Source organism: Mixophyes fleayi, chromosome 2, assembly GCF_038048845.1.
Source record: "Mixophyes fleayi isolate aMixFle1 chromosome 2, aMixFle1.hap1, whole genome shotgun sequence".
NCBI classification, from domain to species: domain Eukaryota; kingdom Metazoa; phylum Chordata; class Amphibia; order Anura; family Limnodynastidae; genus Mixophyes; species Mixophyes fleayi.
Genome location: NC_134403.1, coordinates 226,455,906 through 226,467,397, shown reverse-complemented (window position 1 = coordinate 226,467,397; position 11,492 = coordinate 226,455,906). Strand labels below are relative to the sequence as shown.

General features: G+C 40.2%; 1 protein-coding gene across 1 annotated transcript; it reads right to left on the bottom strand.

Moving 5' to 3' along the window:
* Positions 1 to 685: 685 nt before the first annotated feature.
* Positions 686 to 7,982, bottom strand: SLC30A2 (solute carrier family 30 member 2). Its single transcript, XM_075198112.1, has 8 exons — positions 7,655 to 7,982; positions 6,158 to 6,372; positions 4,121 to 4,267; positions 3,799 to 3,952; positions 1,783 to 1,966; positions 1,556 to 1,661; positions 1,296 to 1,430; positions 686 to 1,204 (listed from the first exon to the last, which is right to left on the bottom strand). The coding sequence occupies exons 1-8, from the start codon at positions 7,696 to 7,698 to the stop codon at positions 1,059 to 1,061; spliced, it is 1,131 nt and encodes a 376-aa protein (XP_075054213.1). The 5' UTR covers positions 7,699 to 7,982; the 3' UTR covers positions 686 to 1,058.
* Positions 7,983 to 11,492: the final 3,510 nt, after the last annotated feature.

Here is an 11,492-nt window from a genome sequence, read left to right as displayed (position 1 = left end):
CACATTTGGTGGAATACAGTTATGTGTGCACCAGTGATGGATGCAGGGAAAGGGGGGCGGCTGCACACTATGTACTGGTCCATGATGGCTGAGAGGCAGACAGAAACCTGCCTTGCCGCTCGGAGTGTGTTTTAGATATAATCAGAGCGACCAGACAGCATACTCTGCCTGCCTGTTTCTTCCAACACGGACCTGCACACAGTGAGCAGCCGCAGGTAGCCCATTACTGATATAAGTCACAAAGCGGGCAGAGACTACATGCCTTCTCCGTAAAAACAAAACCGCATTATGAATAGCCAGGAACAGGTTAAAGGAACCTATTAAAAAAAAGCATAAAATATAAATATGTGCTACAAATGTTTAAACAATAGCCATATACTTGCCAATAAATGTATATATTTTCCCCAAATAAAAATTATTAAAATGGCATTTTGGACTTTTCTATTGCATAGTTCCAGATTGATAAGACAATTTGCAATTATTGTATAGGCACTACGAAGAAGCTGAACGCTTGTTTTTGTTTTTTTATTTAATTTAAACATTCGCAACATAAAATACTTCATTTTCAAATCATCTTATCAAATAGGAGAATAAAAAAATAAAAAACCCACCTCTGATTAATCCACATTTAACAAGAACACACATTATACAACCTAACCAGGTCTTTCAATAACTAGACTGAGAATCATTTTAATAAAAGGATTTATTTTTTTTATCTAGTTACCACAGCGTCTCTGCCTCTTAAATGATGTGCAAAAGTCTGCAAAGTGTGAAAAAGTGCAACACATTCTGATCACATACGCCAGTGGAATATAGACACCCTCTCCATTCATCTGGAGTAAACCAGAAAGAGAACAGTCAAGAGAGATGACAAGTACGGGAATACCAAGCAGTCTATATCTCCACTGGGGCAATGCCCACGCAAAAAAAACTGGATTCTGTCCTCTGCACGTTTCAGGTTGGAGGTAGTTTTACAGCTTATATCCAAGTGAGGAATGCCTCATGTGTATAACTGCAGGCAATCAGTCTCCAATGGTTTCCAAAGACAAGGTAAATCCTTAATCAGTGGGGTCCTGGCACTCTTCACAGTCTATCATATCTTCTGAATAGTTTTCTATCTGAATAGTAGTGGTATGAAAGTGGAATTTACTCTGTAGCTGATAACTGGCCTCTTTCAGCACCATTTGAGCATTTGCATTTTCATCTGTAACAAAGGAGAATAAGACAATAAATCAACCATCAATAACAGACACAATGCAGTAAATTTACTGACAGTTTGATGAGTAGTCACTTACTAATTGCAATGTGAACAGAAAGGACTGGCTGAGACACAGTCAGAGCCCAGATATGGAGGCTGTGAAGAGCTTTCACTCCATTTATAGAAAGAAGTGTATCCTTTACCATGTTAAAGTTCACACCCTTAGGAGTACCTATATAAAAAAAGCAAACGAGTCTCATCACCAATAGGATTCCAGCACTGGTTACAACGCATTCCTATCTCTGGTCATAGTCAGCATACATTTGTTACTACAACTAAACCATTGTAGTCACTTACCTTCCATCAGCACAAGCAGAACATCTCTAAGAATGGTCAAAGTGGTACCCAAAACAAGGACAGAGAACAGGAATGTGCAGATAGGGTCAATAATTTTATATTCTGGCTGGTAGAAGAGAGATTTTCAAATAAGTGGAATAAAAACACAACAGAAAAACTTTGAGTGCTATTGATCCATCATCAAAGACAGCAGAGAATTGAACATTTACAAGTCCTTAATGAGTTACCTTAAAATAGATGACATAGGCAGCAACTAGGACACCAAGGCTTTGCAGTAAATCTCCAATCACATGAATAAAGGCAGCACGGACACTAGGGTTATGAAGCTCGCCATGATTATGTGAATGAGAGTGTGAATCTCCAGCTCCATGACTATGTCCATGTCCAGTTTGATGAAGTGTCACACCCATTCTGTAGGACAGAAATTTAGAAAAAAATAATCTTGAAGTAGTTTGCATATTAAAATTCAAAGACAGGGGATTTCAGTTCATTTTATTGGAAGAAGTCTTACCAAGTTTATAAGCTCTTAAAATTACATGTCATAAGTTAGCCAAGTTTTGTAAATTATGAAATTAAAGAAAATACCAAGGTAGTTAGTCAATCAGAAAATATAGTAGCGAGATTCATGCGAAACTGTATACTAGCAACAAAATTATGAGAATATAATTAGATATATATATACCGTATATACTCGAGTATAAGTCGACCCGAATATAAGCCGAGGCACCTAATTTTACCACAAAAAACTGGGAAAACTTATTGACTCGAATATAAGCCTAGGGTGGGAAATGCAGGGAGAGGAAGGGAGAAGGAGAGAAAAAGGAGGGAGAGAGAAGAGGTGGGGGAGAGAAAACACAGACGATATTAAGAGGAATTGAAAACTAGCAGAGTCAATCTTCATAACGGTTACATTTATTAAAATCTGTTAAGTGTTTCGCTATGCTTTTTCAAGGCCTTTTTCAAGACTAAATAGATACTTATAGCATAACAGCTACCGGTATATTAGTATGTGCAGCTCCTTCAATTCCAAGACAGTCTGTCACAAATAGGAGGTAGTGGATTATTTAACCCCCGCATATTGTATTGCATGCATTAGAGGCAGTAGGTTTAGAAGCACAGCAGTTATTCATCTGGGAATCTCTATTCCTCCTCGTGCAGATAGATACCTTGGATTATCAGTTGAGATATTTAACTATTATATTTACAAGAGGACAATTAACCCCCCTGGAGATAACCTTTTAAACAAATGAAATTAGCGGTGTTCAGCCTTTTACTTACCTCCGCAGTGAAACGTATGTGCGCCTCCACTGACAGGAAGTTCGGCATTTGGAACGCAAGTTTGCGTTCCAAATGCCGAACTTCCTGTCAGTGGGTGCGTTCCACTGTGGAAGTTAAAAGCTGAGGGACGGCAGAACAGACGTTCACTCGTGTATAAGCCGAGGAGGGCTTTTTCAGCACAAAAAATGTGCTGAAAAACTTGGCTTATACACGAGTATATACGGTATATATATATTCTAATATATAAATGCTTAGTGGCGTCTGTGTGTGGGAAAAAAAAACAAGTTGCAGCGCCACCTGCTGGGCAGAGTTATACACTGACCTACTAAATTCTTAGTGTGTGTGGGGAAAAAAAATTCAAAAAGGGCTGAAATTTGGTAGGGCTCAAACTCATTTTCGTGAGGCAATTTTACCTCATGAACACACATGTGTAGAGGCGTGCGTTAGTGTGTGTGTGGAAAAAACTATTTTCTCAGAAAGGGCTCATCCAATTGACCTGAAATTTGGTATACTGACATTATTTGACAAAAAAAATAGAATAGTCAAGTCAGTTAACTTCCATCATCCCCCCTTCCCCCCGTGGGAGGGGTAGTAAAGGCTAAATTTACGAGTTGAGGGGTCAAACTCATTTTCGTGAGCTAATTTTAGCTCATGAACACACATTAAAAAGGCCGCTTGCGTCGGGAACTAACGCTCTTCCCCTGAGGAGGCCTGGGCTAGGTCCAAATGCATGACAAGAACCTTTTTAAGACATTAAGTAGCTTGATTTGACTAGAATGCATGAGTATCATGCACGGGTTAACACACACACACACATATATATATATATATATATACACACACATATACACACACATACACACAATTTGTACATCTGGAATCATAGGAGATTCCAACTAAAAGCACCTGGTCTACTTCATACCAGAAGAGAAAAAATAGTAATAAAGCTTAAAGTAATGACATACATGATGTTTACAGCGACTGCACATGCAGAGGTGATTAGCATTGCTTCCCCTTCAATTTCATAGTTTCCTGAGAGAATTCGTTCTACAGCCAAATACACCAAGACTCCTGTTACTACCCAAATGGACAGGACGGATAAAAGGGCTCCTAAAATTTCTGCAAATAAAAGAAAAAAAAATTTAAGTGGACATAATTAGGACTCAAATTAGAAAAGGACGTCACACAGAAACAGACATTTTTTTCTTAACATGTAATGAGAAAAAGAATTTCTTCTAGTTTTACCCCTGAACACCTGCCTACCCCCAACACACAGTGCCTCCGTACCTGCCCGGTGCCAGCCAAAATTCATTGTTTTTGTGGCTGGACGAGACGACATCCAGAGGGCAAATAAACTGATCATCATGCTAGCAAAGTCTGTTAGAAGGTGTGCAGCATCTGTCATGATGGCCAAACTGTGTGCTAAGTACCCGCCTGTGAAAACAAGAGAAGGTAGAAAGGCAAAATGTTATTAATAAACTTAATGGCACTCACCCCCAGTTCTTTCAGCATTCTTCCACATGGATTTTAAAATACAATCTGTCAGCAGAGCACCTCTATATACAAAAATAGTCAAAGCCATCCATAGGGACAGGCTGACAAGTAGTTGAAGTTGAACTTCGCTACATCTTGGTTCTGCTCAAAATGGTGTGCAGACCACCTAGGCACCAGAAGTGCCAAAAAAAGCCCCTGTGCTTGAACAATCAGTGGGGTTGGCCAATGAAGAGCTGTATTAATTTTCCATCATACTGCCTACAACCAGTGCATAGTTAATTTCTAACTTGTGTTGAGGAACCCTCTAATGTCCATAATTATAATTAACTGTGCCTGTAAGTCTGTTATTCAGATGAGTGACAGCAAAAGCCACAAGTCAAAGCAAAAGGTTTCGAGAATTAACCGGAGACTACAAAGGTACTTGTTTGAAAAGTTGCACAAGCATTGGGATGAATGCCAATCAATTCAGATGCATGCACAATTTTTAGATTGATTTTTCTTACGGAACACAACGGGGCCTATTTATCAAAGTCCCCCCCCCCCCCAAAAAAAAAAATAAATCGTTTTCTGGGATTAACCTCTAAACAGGCATGTATCATTGTAGCATCGCAGCAGATCTCTCAGATATGTGTGGAGTGATCATGTGATCCCTCCCTGTCACATGACGCCTTCTTGCAGTCCAGGATCTTTGTGCGCATGCCCGAGGTTTTCATTCGGCGCATGCGCACAGAGATTAACATCATCGCAGTCGGCATCGCATGGGAGGAGAATAGAAGAGGCAAGTGAAAGGTAAGTGTTGCACTTCACAGTAACAGCAGTTTTTCGGAACTGCTGTTCGTGTGAAGGTTTTTAAATAAATATGAAAGTTAGTTCAATCCTTAGCAATGCGAGGAGGATTTACCGATGCATCTTAAATAGGCCACATAATGAGACCATTTTGAGAATTTGCTAATGTTAGCAAACCCTCCATAGTGATGGAGATTAGCCCTTTACAATAGAAATTACCAGAGAGACAACATATTGATCTCCAGCTGTTCTTAAACTACAGGTTCCAGTTTGCCATTTAAGCCAGATGTTGCCTAATATTCAGATATGAATATATTGGTAACCAGTTCAAATATCTTATGAGCTTATTAAAAGGTAATGGTAGTCTTATTTTATTAATAGCCAACATATAAAACAATGCTGAAGAGCATACATATATGTTAAATAAAAGGAACAAGGAATGCCAAATACACTCTGTGAAACAGCAACAAAATTTAAGAAAAAGGACAATGTTCTTTTGCATGAGGATTAAGAAGACGTATCAATTGGTAAATAAGGCCCCATATATACACACACATTCCCAGATTATTCGATTACCAACTGTTTAGCCCAAGAGACTTAAGAAGCCATTTTGTGATCATATATTTTATGTTGGGAAAACAGAAATTGTTATTTTTAATGTTAGTAACATTTTAAAGCACTGGCGGAAAGAGCCATTTTCTGAACTGTACCAATTATCACAAGAATGCAGCCTATAAATAATTAGAAACCATCACTGACATCACTGGTACCTAGTGACTTAATGTGCAGCATTCTCATAAAAAATGGTTCACCTAACAAAGTCTCTTCATTGCGAGGATACAATGGGTACATTTTCAAAAGCTACACTTTTGCGTGTGATTCCTCAATACTTGCCCCTGTACATGTGCATATATTGATTTGCAACATTAAATGTAGTTTTATGTGACTGAAACTCTTCAGTGTGAATGCAACCACACATTTGAATAAATTACATTTTACATATAAACCATTTGCTCAAAATAAATGCCTTAGTATGTGTCTCACCTATAACCTCTCCAATCATGAACAGCAGGCAGACCGCAGACGCCACATAAAGTTTCCTCCGGGCATGCTCCTTTTCTGTGCTGTGCCAGTCCTCTTGTGCCCGGTTGGAGTGACAGTGCTTGTTGCCATGGAGACCCAGTTCAATGCCATTCAGATCTGACACATAAGTAAACATCTTGCTGTGGAAGTCTTTCCCTTTGACTCCAGAGTATGACCTTATCACAATTATCATAGTTTGTTATAGATCAAATTGAATAAAAAAAAAACAAAAAAAACAAAACAAAATAAGTGTGCGAATATATATATATATATATATATATATACACACACATACACACACACACACACGTATAAATGTGTTATATACACACACATTCACATAAAGACATGAGAGCAAGCTAGTTAAATCTAAAGTAATCCAAAAATTGGTGTTGACAGTGAATAAAATAATCTACAATTCTAAACTGATTACTATTTTCCCCAAAACAATGGGCTTCAAAATAACATCAAAAACAATGCTACTGAAAAAACCTATTTCCATCAAACAAAAACAAAACAAATACACATACAAAAAAAAAAAACTTAGCAGGGCAAACAAATGTAAATCATCAACAACATTATTGTTTACAAAGCCAATGCTTCACAAAAATGATAACTATAGCTTGATAATGAAGGATTGAAACCTCCTCAGGTCATGATGTAGCTAACCTGGAATGCTATGCACAAAACAAGTGCAAATGAGCAGTAAGTCATTGTATCAATTCAACAGTTTGATTAAATTTAGTTATATGGCTTGGTGGCAATTTGCATGTGGTTAATCAAAATCCATCAACATCATTAGATATCCCCATATGTGATGAGTTAGTGACACTCGTCAGCCTTATGTTGGTAAAACAGGTCTACTTTATAACAGTGCTATTCCGCATTTGAAAGTTTGTGACTTTAAAGTGTTCACAGGCGTATTTATCAAAGTGTCTCTTGTATGTGTTGCAAACAGTCTGGAAACAAAAATTAAATAAAACAATTGCACCAATGGTAAGAAAAAGTTCTCTATACAAAACAATAATACACATAACAAGTAGAACAACTAATACCTGGGGCAATTAATGGACGCCACATTGGGAAGGTCGGAATATTAGAAATGTTGCTTTTACAGGCCGATTTTAAACAAAAAGTGCTGTAAATAGACACTTTTTAGCGTAATAGGATAACATTAAGTTCAGGTGTGACCGTAGGTTTGTCAAGAGGGGAAGAAAGCACATTATAAAACCAGCTTGTCCTGTAACCAGTAGTACATAAATTATTTATTATTGCCGATAGAAAACTTAATACCGTTTGCTCCTTTTTTCCAAACTTTTCCCTCACCTAGATCTCCGATCTGCACTTATGTTACAAGAGATATCGGGCTATATAGGGAGACAGCGCGGAGTGTGCTGCTGATCTGCAGGTGAGGGAAAGGATCTGTAGGAAGGGACGGACACAAATAAAATTTCTCACCGGTTCTCTCCTTTCAGCAGTTGTAATTTCTCCTCTCCGTCCATCTGTGAATCAAAAGTTATTGAACTATAAATAAAAAGAGGACTATGATAATGATTCGAGTCTCCCTTCGGCGTATCCCAGCCGTGTATGCCGCACTTCTTGTGTTAGTCTTATCTCTGTTGGTTTGTCTGTCCTTTTATCTCGTAGAGTCCGTGTGACTATAGCGCCGGGTGCAAAGAGCCGGCTGCAAAAATTCCCAAAACCCCAAACAGCGCCTCCCGTGTGCAGACACCATCGACCCCTGTGTCTAATATCAGCAGCTCCTCTCGTAAGAGAGCCGTCCTTTCTATTCATCGGGTCTTCCCCGACCATTCTTGCACACGGAGCCATGCATTCCAGAAGAGGCTGCTTCGTCCACAGTGGAGGAGACATGTGAAGTAAATGTTTGTAGACTATGTGAAAATTAAGTTACAAATATGAGCTATCTGTAAAATTAGTAAACATGTTTTCCTTGTTCCTTTGTTTTAATTTGAACACGTTTTAATTATTAGGACACATACACGAATACCATGAAATTGTTTTCAGAAAACTTATAGAAAATTGGTGAATTAAATATGAAGGTTGACTGCAATTCTGTGTCTGTTGTACCTTTCATTTGGGTCTGTGCATCAAGCTAATTTCCACTTAAAAGATGGGGAAATGGCAGTTTCCCCATCGTTTAAGTATGTCTGCTATGTGCTACATTTATAACAAAGGAGGAATCTTCTTAATTTAGGCTAATACCGTGCAGCATTGCAGTCCTTATAGATTAGTATGGCGATGTTCTGCAATGCATAAAGCTTTGATAAGCTGTGCATTGCACAAATAGGTAATGCCATATTAGGATGGCATTACCTGATATTCCCTATGGGATTCTGCTGAAGCCTCATTGGCTTTGCAGAATCCGATACAGTGAAACTGCGCACAGCACTTCCTCCTATCTCTGGCAGCGCTAAGCTGCTGGTAAAGAGGAAAAAGTGTTCAAATCAGAGTTGTCACTTTGCTGGGGCTCCCAGAGTAGCCCCGGCATAGTGCATCTTAGCGGTGCGTAAATATGCTTTACTATCATGTGCGGAGATGCATATTTAGCAGCACCACATCTTATGATGCATAGATCCCTTTATGTACTATATTTGTGTACATCATGCATGGCTTACTGAAACTTTTGTGTCTGTTGCTCAGTGAATTTGATTATATAACCCAAGGATGAGATGTATCTCATAATGTATCTCATTGACCCTATTCGCACAATGAAATCAGGACATAGGGGTCTATTTATCAAGCCTTAAACTATGTGGAAAGGGCTTCTACTGCATGGTTTATGTATTTTAAAATATAACCATTCAATCCTATGGGGAGAACATCGCAGGAGTGCTATTATCGGACCCCTCTCTGACAGTCTTCATGCTTTCCACTGCGTCATTTAACGGAGCTGTCAACTTCACACTCGTAACTCCAGGTCGCTCAGGTGCAGTAATGACTCCGGGTCAGAATTGGAGTTGTAAATGAAATGGAGACATCGCCAGGACATCCTCTGATTGGATGTGCTGTCCTTGCATGATTTTTTTTTTGGGCAGCACGGTGGCTTAGTGGTTAGCACTTCTGCCTCACAGTGCTGGGGTCATGAGTTCAATTCCCGACCATGGCCTTATCTGTGTGGAGTTTGTATGTTCTCCCCGTGTTTGTGTGGGTTTCCTCCGGGTGCTCCGGTTTCCTCCCACACTCCAAAAACATACTGGTAGGTTAATTGGCTGCTATCAAAATTGACCGTAGTCTCTGTCTGTGTGTGTGTGTGTGTTAGGGAATTTACACTGTAAGCTCCAATGGGGCAGGGACTGATGTGAGTGAGTTCTCTGTACAGCGCTGCGGAATCAGTGGTGCTATATAAATAAATGGTGGCGGTGGTGATAAATGACCATGGTACTTCATCACTTATTGCTGCGAAAAGCTACGATAAGGTATGATAATGCATGTGCCATTTTTGCAGTAGGTTATAAATAGACCCCACAATGTTCATAATCAATCATCATACACTTATCCAAAAATTTGCCCAAGTTAGTCCAGAGTATGACAAACAAAGCTACTCTGATTTTAATTTTCTGTGCTCTCACCTACTGTAGTTTGCCATCTGTACATTGTACAGGGACATTTTAAGAAATTTTGGGCCTTTATGTTATCATAAATACACAGTGGTAGTGGAGGTTAGAAAAGGAGCACTGTCTGATCATATTTTTGCTGTTTCATTTGCGCAGTTAATAGCAGTGCTGGAGCCCTTGCACTGGATCACATGATGCAGTGGTTGGCAGTCACTAATAGGTTAGGAGCGTACCATATGGTGATGAGGTCACCGCACCTCTGATTCACTGCCAAGCTGCCCCTATACAACTGAGGAGCTTAGTCTTTCAACAGAGACTAAGGAGCATAGGTAAAAATGTGTTGTTACATGGGGATAGGGGAATGTGCTGCTACAGGGGGAAAGGGACAAATGTGTTGCTTCAGAGGTAAAAGGTAGATGTGTTAGTAGAGTTGATTTGGGGATACGTTACTACAGAGGTTATGATGGGAATTTGTTGCTACAGTGGTGTGGGACTGTCAGGATCTGCCTGTAGCTTATGCATTACATGTTGCTTTGCCTGGCAGCTCCTGTCTTTTGTGCTTATTATTATTTCAGCAGTACCTCTGATTACCAGAGGTGTTGCTATTATGCCTTTCATGTTGCATTAGGGGTTAACCCATTCTCCAATTATCCCATGCACCTGGGTGTGTTCTCATTTCCCTTATATATACCTGTCACTCCCAGCACACATGGGTGGTTATTGATGTTACACCCTGTGGTTTCTTCCTCCTGCTTTGCTCCTGTGATTATGCTGCATTGGGATCTCAACATACATTCTGCTGACCTGTTTTCATCTGTGAACCTGGTACTTACCTATGCATTTCCCTGTATTTGCTGCCTGGAATCTTTCCACACCTCCCGTTTACCTGCAACTGTGTATACCTGGTAATTTCTGCAAGACCATTATTACATCATCTGTTCAGACTCTTCAGCAATAAACGTGTATGTTTTTCACCTTATTCATGGCTCCTTAGCTGTGTTTCTACATTGGCTTGTGACAGTATAACCAGCCCCAAAACAGGTTAGGAGTCAGGTGAAAGTTTTTTTTATTTCTGGGACTATTTTATTCTGCAATTCATTTTCATGTTTATTTTTGGAAAATGTCTGTGTTATCAGCCTTTGAATTGCCACAACTACAGGCTTTACAGATGGATATAATCCTGCTACGCTCCCAGCTGGCTAAATTTTCTACCTTGCTGATGGACCCACTCAGGAGGCTGTCAGACTCCGTCTCTCCTAATGCAGAAGCAGGTGGTCCACACCCCCATCTTTCCGAAGAGGCGCAGAATAACAAACAAATTGTGTGTACTGTGCCAGCAATGAGCACTTCTTACAGGACTGTCCTATCCGTAGACCACGTCAGCCTACTGAACCATCCCCTGTTGTTTCCTCTCTGCATTCCAAATTTGTTTATGCTCCACCATTTCTGTTCTCTGGAATGAGACCCAATCTTCTAGCTCCAGCCGCCTGTCCTGAGGAGGCGCCAGCAACCTCTGTCTCCTGTTGCGAGGTCCCAGCCTCTATCTCCTGTTGCGAGGTCCCAGCCTCTGTCTCCTGTTGCGGGGTCCCAGCCTCTGTCTCCTGTTGCGGGGTCCCAGCCTCTGTCTCCTGTTGCGAGGTCCCAGCCTCTGTCTCCTGCTGCGAGGTCCCAGCCTCTGTCTCCTGCTGCGAGGTCCCAGCCTCTGTCTCCTGCTGCGAGGT

Bases quoted from the DNA above. Each gene is read 5' to 3' on its own strand.
- SLC30A2 (XM_075198112.1), bottom strand. From the start codon at position 7,698: ATGGACGGAGAGGAGAAATTACAACTGCTGAAAGGAGAGAACCG. The intron at 1,967-3,798 runs GTATGTCATTAC...TCTGTCCTACAG, and splicing joins GCAGTCGCTGTAAACATCAT to AATGGGTGTGACACTTCATC. The intron at 1,431-1,555 runs GTAAGTGACTAC...TTTTTTATATAG, and splicing joins TCTGCTTGTGCTGATGGAAG to GTACTCCTAAGGGTGTGAAC.